This window comes from Carassius gibelio, chromosome B16, assembly GCF_023724105.1.
Source record: "Carassius gibelio isolate Cgi1373 ecotype wild population from Czech Republic chromosome B16, carGib1.2-hapl.c, whole genome shotgun sequence".
Lineage (NCBI taxonomy): Eukaryota > Metazoa > Chordata > Actinopteri > Cypriniformes > Cyprinidae > Carassius > Carassius gibelio.
Window position 1 is genome coordinate 29,197,261 of NC_068411.1, and position 13,717 is coordinate 29,210,977.

At 38.1% G+C, this 13,717-nt stretch overlaps 1 protein-coding gene across 6 annotated transcripts in view; it reads right to left on the bottom strand.

The window, feature by feature from the left end:
• LOC127974770 (DNA-binding protein SATB1) overlaps window positions 1–13,717 on the bottom strand; it is a 55,475-nt gene that overhangs the window by 26,647 nt on the left and 15,111 nt on the right. For 2 of the 6 annotated variants that reach the window (XM_052578268.1, XM_052578270.1), the window contains exons 4-8: window positions 13,220–13,346; window positions 11,915–11,963; window positions 5,957–6,068; window positions 5,231–5,308; window positions 978–1,429 (exon numbers count right to left, since the gene is read on the bottom strand). In XM_052578268.1, coding sequence (XP_052434228.1) covers window positions 978–1,429; window positions 5,231–5,308; window positions 5,957–6,068; window positions 11,915–11,963; window positions 13,220–13,346 — 818 coding nt within the window. Of the gene's footprint in view, window positions 1–977; window positions 1,430–5,230; window positions 5,309–5,956; window positions 6,069–11,839; window positions 11,964–13,219; window positions 13,347–13,717 lie in introns of all 6 variants that reach the window. The other 4 variants (XM_052578266.1, XM_052578267.1, XM_052578272.1 and 1 more) reach the window with 3 other exon arrangements.

Genomic DNA, 13,717 nt, shown 5'->3' on the forward strand with positions numbered 1-13,717 from the left:
CAAACATCAAATATGGCCTATGATAACTTAAGTGTAAAGACTATGGGCCCAATTTTAGCGATCTAAGTGCATGGTCTAAAGCACATGGCGCAGGTGCACTCAGGGCGTCTCTGAATCCACTTTTGCTAGTTTAACGATGGGAAGACGGTCAGCGCGCCCAGGCACATGGTCTAAATGGGTAGTCCCTATTCTCTTAATGAGTAATGGGTGTTTTTCTTCGTAACGTTCAATAAACCAATCAGAGTCTCATCTCCCATTCCCTTTACAAGCCAGTTGCACTTGCGCAATGGCGAGTTCGTTATTTATAAGGCGGAATGTAATTTTTCACTATTAAAAATGTTTGTGTGCTGCAGTGCATCCCTGTGTGTGTAATAAGCAAAGTGTACATGCGTTGTGCACCAGCCTATAGGCGAATATTACTAACGCGCTCTTTGAATAACAAAGAAAAAATTCCAGACTTAAGACCAGGTTTGAGTTGGTCTATTTTCAGTTTCCCAAAATAGCAACACACCAGCAAATGCGCCTTAACACACCTCTTTTTTTGCATTTGGTATTTAAACGATGTGGCGCAGTACAGAAAACATGAGAGCTGCATGGGGCTGAAACTAGCAAAAACAATTGCGCTCCAACTCTTTTAACTCTTTAACTACACACTTTAACTATACATCTGACACATTTGATTCGGTTGTTAAAATACACGTTCACGTGCTTTTTCAAAATTCTTCAGGTTGGTTTTCTCTCGAAAATCTATTTTTAAAAATATTATTGCAATCAGTTCTTCTTATTTCAGACTAGAATGGATTATTTTTTTAATCAATATTTGACAGTATTTAAGACTTTTGTCCAGCATTTTGGATTGATATCTTCGACTCTGCTTATTGCAGTGAATTATGGGATTGTCCAAGAGATGATATCTTAGAAATCAGCATGACCTATGTATAAGACTTTTTCATATATATACATGCAAATATTTGTACCTGAGTCCTGTTGAAGGCCACACGGGCGAACACGGCCTGGGAGATTCCCGCCCTCTTCAGCTCGTCTCTGACCCACTGGTAGATCTCTGATGAGACTTCGGCGTTGGTGGACACCTGTGCGTCCAGCGGTTTGTTGAGCGCGCGGCTGACGGGCGGGTGGTTGAGGTACTGCTGGCTCAGGGACTGCTGGGCCAGGAGACGGTTGACAGCGTACTGCTGGTTGAGGATCTGAGCCATGACGATCTGCTGATTCACCAGCTGAGGGCTGATGGGAGTGGACACCAGGCCGGGGTGCAGGCTGGGGAGCTGGGCACGGCTGGGGGCCTGACTGCTGTGGGACAGGGGCACCGGGGACGGGGACTGCTCGGCCGTGCTGCCCGGGATGGGCTGCTGGCTGAAGCTGAGGTGGTTGGTTCCGGGTGGAGAAAGATCAGACAGACTGTCCATCTCAGCTTCAGGTGGACACAAAGAAGACGAAGCATGTCAATAAACACGGTTTGGCTTGGCTAGACTCAGTAAAAGCTGCTGATGATGTTAGTCTAATAAAGACCTCAGTTTTCAATATATACAGTATATATAGATAAAATAAGTAACTGATCACAAATCTATCTATTTGTATCTATTAATATCTGTGGTATTTCATGATTTTACATGCTAATTTCAGTACCACAGCATCTAATATGCTACTGAATCCACCCCTTCAATACAGAAAGTGAAATGTTAATATAAATATGAACAAATTAAATTAGTGGCATGTAGTGCAAGCATTTCTCAATTAAGTAAATATTGTTTCAAGTAGTTATTCAAGTAAACAGTCATTAATAGAGAACACGGTGAGTGCTTTTCTCTTTTTCTTGTCAATATTGTGTTGTCATAAAGCGACAAAATAGACAGTGGTAGGTCTATTAAGTCTAATGCGGAGAGACTTAATGTTTTTTATCTTTCCTGTTTACACTGACTTTAAGATGAAGTGACAGAGTTTACATTACAATCCAATGCAATTCAAAATTGTATTACGTGTTAACATTTTTTTTTTTTTTTTATGTAAGTATCAATTGGGTAACAAAAATACTTTTGCCATTACTAAATCATAAAAAGGTTAGAATTGAATTAGAAAGCAAATAAGAAAATAAATATATACCTAACTGGACAAATGTGCATGTTAATATTCTCCAAATGAGCGATTAATTGCCACTATTGTGTCACTTAACTTGTCACTATTCTATGATGAAAAGAAGTCATCCCAAAACGCATCAATATCAAAAAGCAAATACTAACAAGCTGGACATGACCTGAAGTCAAAAAGCAAAAGATTTAAGCTAAAAACACTAAATCAAGCCCGTTCCAGCCTGCCATTACTACAGTAACCCAGTACAACCTCTCTAATATAATGGGTCACATTGTGTGACCTGTATCTGCATAAATTGGCAGCACCAGAAATTAGTTTATAATGTCCATGGCCAAATCATGTGAGCAATAACAACACGGCAGTGTGGGCTCTGTGCTAAAGCAGCGAGCAGGACGTCTTCACATGGACCGAGCCAGAGAGCCCTACACTTGAATCGTCCTTTATGCTCTTAATTATAAAACAAGGTACACAAGCTGGCTAATATGAAATTTTGGGAAAGTCTAAATATAACCGTGTTGCGCTTGAAGCCCAAAGCACGGCCTTTAAAACAGGCCAGACTGAGTGTATTGAAAATATGGCAATTATTTGATGCCATTTGAGGCTATAAATGATTTAGATTCTTTTAAATCCATGAGTTTAGTGTTTAGCGGCTAACAGTTTGAAAATCTGAAAATTAAAATGTTTTTATGACTGCATTAAATAATTCTAATCCCATAATCTGTCACTTTTCTGCAAGATGGGCTACTTTTAGTGTGCTTTTTTCATAGCTTCTTGACAGATGTGGTCACTGTGAATATCGAATAGTGCTGGATGAAGATTTATTAAAATTACTATTTTTGTGTTGCATGTAACAAATAACAGCATACGGATTTGGAACAACGTAAAGGTGAGTAAATATAGCAAACCAATCCTTAAAAGGACTAAAGTGTTGTGCTTTCTTGAAACGCAGTTATTCAGTTGAAAGATATTACATTAAAAAAAGAGAGAAATACAATGCCCATCACCTACTAGCGAACCCGCTGTATAACTCCATCACAATCTTACGGATTTTATGGAGCGCAAGAAAAGCATTATGGCAAATCATCAAAATATAAATATTTCAACAAGAAGATAAAAACCAGATTAAGAGCATGGAAACTCTCCAGAGATACGCACAATAAGCACAAGGACGCAAACATGTGTCTTAACTGACAGCGAGCACAAAGCCGCGGCTGTTCTTTTCAATATCAGCAGAAAGTCAGAGGGAAAGAAAAAAACAAACACAAAAATTGGGTAATAATCAAAGCTCTCCCATAATCCCCCTCATTCCTGTGCTCTGATGTTACGGTGTGCCTCTCAGTTGTCTTTTTGGTGTTGAAAATTGCTGGGGGGCACACGCTTTTCCATGCAAATTGAAAAGGTTGGAAGAAAGTGTTCACAGGCCCTGTTTGCAGCGGCAGCGGCGGCGACACAGACAGAGAACCCGAGTCCCTCCTGTGGAATTCACCACAAAGCAGGCTGGGATTAGGAGCACAATGGGAGAGAGAATGTGGGCTGAGGGGAGGGAGGTAAAACCCCACGGCATGGCGGGCGCTCGCTCTCCAGCCCGGCTGCGTTTCAATAGGAGCGCTGCTGCGCTAGAGACGGCTCGCCACACTCCGCAAGATGTTGCGAGACCGGCCTCTCACTGACCACTTGTGAAACGCAACTCATTGCGCACCAGTTACAATAGGGAGTGCATTCAAGACATGCACTATATCATTCACAGCATTCTCTGGGAGTTAAACCCATAACCCTGGCATAACTACACCGTAGCTCTGCATTCCTGCAGTTTAGACAATAATGCAATGCCAAGGTCATGGGTTCAATTCCCAGGGAATGCATGAACTGATTAAACGTATAACCTGAATGCAATATAAGTCGCTTCGGAGAAAAGTCAAGTCACATTTATTTATGTAGCGATTCATACAGTACACACTGTTTCAAAACAGCATCACAGTAATAAACAGGGATAGTTCACCCCCCAAAAAAATAATTAACTCACCCTCATGTTGTGTTTTTCTGTTGAGCACAAAATATGATATTTTAAATAATATTAGCAACCAAACAGTTACAAGTAGCCATTAACTTCCATAGTAGTCAGTGGCTACCAGCAACTGTTTGGTTACCAACATTCTTCAGAATGTTTTCTTTTGTGTTCAACAGAAAAAGGAAACTCGTACAGGTTTGGAACAACATGTTTTCCTTTTTGGGTGAACTATGGATTCTTTAATAATGCAAAATTCCTCAATTTCAGTTATGAAGCCGTGTAATTACACATAATAATCTCATTTGTTTAAAATACTGCTGCGCATCATTTTATATTAAACATCAAATATGTTCTGATTGGCTGAGATTTTAAAAAAAGAATTATTTGCATTCAGTGTGGACAGATATATTTCTTATAGCTAGAAACTTGCTTGCTTGTTTAAAAAACAAAAAAAATTTAGGCAATTTGCAATTGCAAGTATATATGAAAAACGTGCAGTTTTATGCACCTGGACACATACAGTACAGACACTTAAAGAGTTCTATCACTATATAACAAAAGCTTGTTCATCACACAGCGTTATATAAAAGCTTGCATATGTACTAAATTTCGGCTGTATGATTGTTTATATAATCACAAAATTAACTATATTATTGCCTATATATATGTAAATACATAAAGTTATCAAAGTAGCAGATGTATGTCAAAATAAGTCTCAGCTGCTTATATCATTCCAAAATGTAAACTATGTTATCGCCCCGCTCAAATCTGCTAAAGCGACTATAAAGCATGAAGCCATTTAGATATTCTAAACATTCATGTGATTTTCTGTAAAAGCTGCTTTGAACAATGTGTATTGTAAAAAGTGCTATACAAACAATTTGACTTGACTTGGCAGACGTTTAGTGTTATAACAAAAGACCGAATTGTTTGTTGGTTTTGTGCATTGTGTGTATGTTTTTATCGTGGCAGACTGCATCATCTGACGCTAATCATCTCACTCATGCGGCTCTCGGCCTGCCATGAGTTTTTAACACAGTCGCTGGCATCAGAATGTGAGCACATTCGCTCGTGAATAACAAGGTGGGGAGGGTTGCGGTGCGTCACGTGACCTACCTAACGTGGTGGCACGTGGACTGTCATGGAGGACACACGTCCCCAGGTAGCCCTCCAGCTGGGAGGGCTGGCGCACGACTGCGCAGACCAACACACAAACACGCAACACACGCATTCACAGGTGTGGAGAGAGAAAGAGAGAGTGTTAGTTGGGGTAAAAGTGAACGTGTGAACAGGAAACAAGAGGCAGATGTCAAGAGCTGCAGTATAACAACCTGATTGACTGACAGGTGCGTGTCTGAACACTAGAAAAGCTCAAAATCACAGTGCTGTTGATTATTACTCGCATGGCAAAGACGCAATCAAGTCAAAAAGGCTATTTGTCTTAAACATACAGTAGATCTATATTTGACAGGTTTTGTTAGATTTGCAATTTAACTCAATCTAAAGAATAAACAGATGAGGCACTTTAAAAATAAGAAGACACTGAAAAGACTAGATAGACAGTAAAGAGGATATACTCAGACATATAAAGAGAGTTAGACAGGCAAACAAAATGTCAATAGATACAGAGAAATAGAATGGACAGACAGATCGATCAACAGAGAGATAAATAGTCAAATTAACAGTCAGTGAAGCAAAAATAGGTAGACAAAGACATAGACAGACAGGGAGCTACAGATGGATAGATAGATAGACAGACAGACAGACAGACAGACAGATAGATAGATAGATAGATAGATAGATAGATAGATAGATAGATAGAGCATTTAGTATTCTGCTTACCTATCATGTCTTTTGTCTTCTTGAAATGTTTATACCAGCGTCCGAATTCTTGACACTTCGCCGCAGACACATTTGCATAGTAAGTGCTGTTAACAATCGAAGAAATCATACTCTGCAAGACAAAATTGTATGCGCTTTTTTTAAATGTATGTTTACTCACAGTAAAGTAACAGTGAAGAAATCCTGTACTACGCACAACTCAGCATTATATGTATCAGTGTCATATCTTGATCCAAAACAATTTTCATGCACATTCTTTTCTGCAGTAATATCAACTTTAAAAAAGACATGTCCCTTTAACAAATGCCACAGAGTATGAAAGCGGATGCATCCAGGAGGCACTGTGAGGCAGACAGCAAAGCAGATGATGCTTTGGGGATTTCTGCCCTATATGAATGCAACTCATATTGGCAATCTGTTTTCACAGCCGGAGTTGCATGTTGAGACCACACAATGAGTTCACGTCTCCTCGCTGCCCTAACAGCAAGCTTCCTACTCATCTCCTCTGCTTTTTTTCTTCTTCTATTTTAATACATTCCACTCCAAAAAAAAAAAAAAGAAAAAAAGAAGCTGAGATTCTTTTTCATTAAACCTAACACTTAACACCTAAATAGCCCTGGGCTACATAACGCAGAAATTGTTTTGATTGTTATAAATATTCAAAAGATGAAACCATCTGTTTTTAAATTACAGGTACGGCAGCTTTATCATATTTATAACATGAGCACTTGGGGACTCGGAGGTGGGGAGGAGGGGGGCTTTGCGCCTTACAATAGAGTTTGAGTTTATGGATAACTTCAGCATTCCTGTTTCCAAATGCTCCGATGCATCTTGAAGACCTAGAGATGCACTCTCAGAATGAAGGCTCCTCATCTCTTAATTTTCCCTCTGAAGGGTTTTTGATATGACTATGAGCTTCTTTGGAGATTTCTTTTTGATGTCAGATTATAGGTTTTTTACTTTCTTCAAAGTCATATATGTTCTCTATGAAATGGACTTCTTTATTATATGTAGTTTAAAACGTTCTCTTGTGACACTATATGTATGGACTATAAAAAGGCTCTTCTATAACATGTAGAATATGATATTCATTTATCATCAATGATTTGAAGTATGGTATTTAAAAAAAGTATCCTATGAAATAATAACACATTTAAAATACCTTTTCTATGACATCATATGAAAGCATTTGCTTATTGCATAACATGGAAATTTAAACTTCTGTTCTCCCATACATAAAGAGTTAAAAAAAAAGAGTTCTCCTATGACATCAAACATAATTTTAAAAGGCTCTTCTATGACATCATATGAATCACAAAAAATATATGAAAATTTAAATAGTTCAGTTATATCTTATGGAGTTTAAAGTTCTCCTGTGAAATCACATGAAATTTACAAAGGCTTTTTCTACAGTAAAAATGTTCTTACGGAATAATATGGAAATTGTTCTATGATTTCATATGGAAAAAAAAGACTCTTCTATGACATCATATGGAACTTACTCTTACCATGTAAATGTTCTTACTGACACTGAATTTAAATAGTTCGTCTGTGATTTCATACAGAGTTTAAATGTTAAATTGTTCTCCTATGACATTGTTTGGAATGTAATTTTAAATAGTTATTCCATGATATGGAGCATAATGTTCTATATGGCATCATACAGAAATACGTCTAAAAATGCTCTTCTATGACATCATATGGAACATTTGCTTATTGCATAATATGGAAAATTAAACAGTTCACATGGAGATTGAAAAAGTTCTCCTACGACATCATAAGGAATTTAAAAATGCTCTTCTATGACATCATATGGACTTCTAAATTGTTCTAAAATCACCGAATTTTCTTCTATGGTACACAACTTGATGAAAACTGAGCCATTTTAAGTTTCATATAATGCTTTTGGAGAACAAAGTTACTACATGGATATTTTAAAAGGTCCTCCAACAGCATCAGGCAGAACAATTCTTTTGGAACCTTTTCCAACAGGTGCACAGTTCAGCAGGACCAGCCAGACAAGGGTTAACCACTCACCGAAATACACATCTCTGTGTACGCTTGAGAAGGACTATTAACCTTTACTGCCAAAGCTTGTGCTGCCGGAGAAATGAAAAGTGTACAACGGCATCGAAGCCGAGCAGAAGACACTTTCCAAAAGCAAGGGCGGAATATGAAACCACAGCGCCATGCTGATAGGAGGCCAGGTTCAAGCCGCACATCTGAAGGCCAACTGGCGTTTTAAAATGTCACGGCTTCTTTTATAGCTGATCTCAAACAACGGGCAGGATGCAAGGGAGCTTACAAACAAAACCGTCAACTAACAACAGAAGAGAAATGAGATGACCAAGATTTCATGAGTCATCAAAGATCTGTTTGAGATCTGATGTGAGTCAGACGCTCATATTGGGTACAGTTGACACAGATGTTGTGAAAAGCTCAATTCGTTAATCGCTCGTCTCAAACTCCTGAGACCCATCCACCACGCGGATAAACACCTCAGCGTTCCGAACGCCAGGAGCCATCAACAGGTAATGGGACAAGCCTCTTTAAAAGATAACCATCGTGAGGCTTATCGGTGCGCCCAGGAAGTCTGTCACGCTGTTATCGACCTGAACCATCTATTTGGCTTTCCGTCACGGGAGAGTCTCATGAAAACGCTCCATATCTAGCCAGGCGCGCACTGTCTGTACTTCCTTCTTGCGTGCCATCTTTTAGTCTCCCTGCGGAGAGACTGTTCGCATTTCGTTGAAGAGAGGTGGGTTCATTCCCCCTCCTTTTCAGTTTTTTTTATTTAAAAATGTCTTAATTACAGCTTCTTTTTCGTCCATTGCATGAGGAAGGGGGGAAAGCCCATGTCAAACCCGAGCAAAGATGGCATTTGACGGCTATTTGCTGCTATGCAACTACACAGCTGCTCTTTCAGGGCCACAGGGTGAGCGGGGAGCTCTATTGTTGCGGTCGTCTGAGGGGACACAGGGGTTAAGTTTGATCACAGGGAAACATACGTGTGCTGAAAGACGGCTGATGAGCGGGAGGGGACCCACACAAACCTGAACAAGCAATTTACTTTTCTCCTTTCTCTAGAAATGCAAAAAAAAAAAACTGACAACAGGGAAAAGATATTCTGCTGAAAACAATACCCAAGAACTAGGAATGGGTCAGCTGGTCAATTATTGAGGTCAACTGGTTTATTTATAAAACGTTTTATTATTTCACTATTTTTATTATATATATATATATATATATATATATATATATACATACACACCAAAATGCTAATGTATTTATCAATATCAGATATAAAAATGATAATATTATGATATTTTAAAAAGCTTTAAAATTGCTTTTTTTATTTTTGTTTTATGACTATTTTACTTTATTTTATGTTAAGCCCTTTGAATTACCATTGTGTACGAAATGTGCTATATAAATAAACTTGCCTTGCCTTATATAATTATATTATCCGTGTCATGTAATATTAGCATATATATTATGAGTACTGCAAAATATCATAACAAATTTAAAATTAAAAGGTTTAACTTGAATAGTGCCTTTCCAGAGCTCACTCTTTTTTGTCAGTAATGACACAATAATATCTAGAAAATGTATAGTCATGGGAAAGCACATGCATGCATTCATAACATCCGTGCATTTCGTTTTTTTTTTTTTTTGGCCATTTGGACATTGTGTCAGCTTCTTGCATAATGAGTCAAATAAAAGCTACTTCAACTTTGAACAACATATTAAGACCCCTAATTCAGTTGAAGTCTGTCTCACTTGGTGGTTTTACTAAGAATAATGTCTGGTTGGTGTAAGACAGTCCATCTAATCATCATAATTACACAAGGCTTCCTTTAAGAATGACTAGCCAACTACTCATACACAAAGTTCACCAACTACAGTAATAAGAACGGCTCCAGTTAGCATATAAACTTAAACATGCAACGTAGCTCTCACAATCTCCATCCATTCTGGTCTAATTCTTCTTCCGGTTCTCCATTCATTAGCCTTTTCAAGAGCAGGGATTACGGTTCGGAGTATGAAGACGTCGCTAATCCTATAATAGCTGGCGTTCGTTCTTAAATCTGCCTGATCTCTCCAACTCTTCCTGTTCAACAGCAAGACTATTCACCTAAACAAAAAGGTCACCTCTACTAGGTTACCCATCAAAGACAATCCTAAAATAGACAAGGCATCCTGTTCTAACTGAGAAGTAATGACTAAAATTAGTCAAAGACACTCCTCGTTCACGCCAGCGAGAGAAATCAGAAACAACAAAAGCAGAAAACTCCCCCCTCCCCCGAAGATTGCAGCACACGCGTGCGGGCCGCCCAGCCTACAGCAAGAGAGCTGTGAGCGGACTCTAATTCAGTGTAAGTACTGGGCCGCCGCTCGGTGGGAATAGCTCACATATGGACTGTAAACAGAGTGATTAGAGAGATGTGGAGCGGCCCAGCCCCTGCGCTGCCTGAACAGCACCCTGGGACTCTTTACATCACCACACACACACACACACACACCTGCAGGTAAAGAACGGGCTTCCCTGAGACCAAATAGACTGCGACTGCGCCAACACACAAGCTGAAACACTCGCCTATCCTTAAAATACATTGTGGTTTTAAGGGTGAATCTCATGGAAGCATGCCCAGATCACATTTCACTGCAAAATCGAATGGGATAAATCATCAAAAGAAATTCAATTGTAGGACAATTAAAAAATGTTATGCATTATTTTCAATACTATTAAGCAGATTTTTATCCCTCAAATTCTCATTGATGTAATAATCAGGATGTTTCGTAATTCACTTTCTTCCTGATTATTCTCAAAGGTAATTCTGGTGAGATTTTTATTACAGTAATACAGTTTTTTTATATATATATATAAAACTTTTTATATCAGCATAAATAAAAAAAAAATAAAAAACATGGCAAAACGAGTACTATCATGCTTTTTAAATACTTTATTTAAAAATAATCTTTTAGTTTTAAAATCAAAAGTTAATTCACATTCAAAATTAAGCCTATTTTAAGGACCAATATTTTTTTGGTTTGTTGGTTTTAGCGGATTTCCCCCCTCCAATTCTCATGACATCGCACTTTTATTGCACTTTTTAAAATCAACATAATTCAATAAAATAAAATAAAAACATGATAGTGACTCCAAAACAACACTTTCATGCTGTATCAATATATTATTTTAATATTAAATTCACAAAACTAAATGCTTGCATTATTTAAACTACAATTAAGCTGCCCCCCCAAAAAAAATATTCCCCTTCACTGTAACAGTCTGGATGTTTTATTATTTTTAAAATCTTAAGTATTAAACACTAGCATGATGTATAAATACATTTAAAAATGTATTAAAAATAAATATAAATATATATATATATATATATATATATATATATATATATATATATATATATATATATATATATATATATATATATATATATATATAAAAAATAACATTTATTTTTTTCATTATGGTAATAAGAACATGAGCTCTTACCGACATAAATATATAGTAAAAACAATTATTTTTGCATAAGCAACTATAATTCTTTCCGCAGATTCTAAGGTTAAAGCACGACATGTTGACAGGTTTCGTGAGATTCACCCATAACAGTTCACAGCTTGTAATGCATTATCAAGATCATTGTGGTTCGCCCATTGTTTACCCAACAATACTCACATTCACAGCGGCTAGCACTGCTGCAACAGCATCAGAATAAAGTGCATTAATCTACAGGGATGACAATGGCTATTGATTTGGATTTCTATGGCAATTCTGTCCATTTCCACTCTGTCAAACTCTGGGCATTTGAAAAAGGGACACTTGCAATCTTGGCAACTAGACGTGGAAGGCTCCAGCACCTGTGATAAGGGACATTCTTTTGCCAGAGAGCTCTGGTTCATGTCTTTGAGTAACTCCTTGAGCGCATTTCTTACTGTAGAGTGGGTCCACTGCTCTGGAGGAAGGTCTTCCAGTTTAGGACAACTGCAGGGAGGGATAGAACAAGAGACAGATGAAAAAGGGAAACAAAAGAGATATAGAGGGGGAGAGAGAGAGAGGACGGTGAGCACTGGGCTTTGGTTTGCTGCTGCAAGCGTCCCTCTAAGACAGACAGATTTCATTTGGCGCATGAAGCAGATGCATCTGGAGTCTCTCCTCTCTCTCTCTCTCTCTCCTGATTGTTCTGATTAGTTAATTACTTTATACAACACATCTGCTGTATTGATGCATGAATTATACATCAGCTGCATGTGGCGACTATTATTTCACGTTACTTCTACCTTCCTGCCTTGATGTGCTTGCTAAAACAATTTAAGGTGTTTCCATCTAGATTTCGATGCTAGATGCATTAAAAAGGACCAGCATCCACTATCATCTAAAGAATTTATTTTAAAAGAAGAAAAAATACAGTATTTAGAACATTTATGCATGTGTCGGGGAAAAAAACCCACCAACGAATCAACGGAGAAAACACAGCTGCATTCAGGGTTTCATTAATGAACGCTTGTTCAATAGGATGCAATAAATGGCAAGCTGCCAAGAAAATATCGCAACACTCCATGCAAAAAAAAAAAACACCATTCAGAGATGTTCAAATGGCCAATGGCAGATAGGGAAACCTGTTTGGTAACAATGAAGGAACACCAAACTCAACTTATCACAATATAGATACAGTATAATCATTATTATTGTTTTGGATGTGCGTGTACATACATTAATTTTAAAAATGAAACATGAACTAAAAATATGAATAGAAATATGTGCAAAACAAAAATAGCTAAATCACTTATTTGTATTGTATGATTCATACTTCAATGTAAATGAATGCTTTATTTTTGGTCAAAAGCTGACGCTGCAAGTAAAAATGACAGTCTAAGTCTTAAATTTTGTTCTAAAAAAGGCTTCCCGGGTTAATAATTAAATATTGATGGTTTCATAGTTCTTCAAAACACTGGAGTGATTGGATGAGTGGTAGTACTGCTGTAATGTGCAATTAACATCCATGTTTGCACACACACACACACACACAAAGAAAAGGAGAGACTGGATCCGGCACACCTTAAAGTGTGAGACAGCCACACAGCCTCTGGAGACAACACAGAGACACAGACAGACAGATGTACATGGATGTCTACAGAAAAAGGAAGAGGTGTGTCTGTGTGTGCCCACACCAGTGGCTTGTGGGAAAAACAGTACTGTATGTGGCGGCACTGTGGGTACAGTACATGGGAAACACTGACCTGTGTAGCTGGATTTTCAGCGTGACCACATGGTACACATCCTGTAACATGTCCGCTACTGTGGCGTCGGGTGCATCCGTCACGTAGGAAAGAGGCACGGGGTTCCACTTGCCCACCTGAATCAGACCTGCGGTGAGACGACACCATTTACCACAGACAGACACACATACGAGAGCACACGGTCATGAAGGACTGCACATTTCTATTAGCTCTTCACAAAAAAGCCAGCAACCATACTTTTATAAGCACTATTTGATAACCATATTCTTGCACCATGCTTCTAAATATTCATTTGTATAGTAGCATACTTCAAAGAATAGCATGGTTTAACCATCACAGTGATTTCACTCAAAATCTAGTGAACTGCCTACATTTATAGCAGGCAGCAACACATGCATGTTTTTTGGACAACGCAGTCTCATAATGCATTGCGACAGGGTTCATTAAAAAGAGTATCCAAGCGAAATGAGAGAAATGTTGGTTATAAATACACTTAAG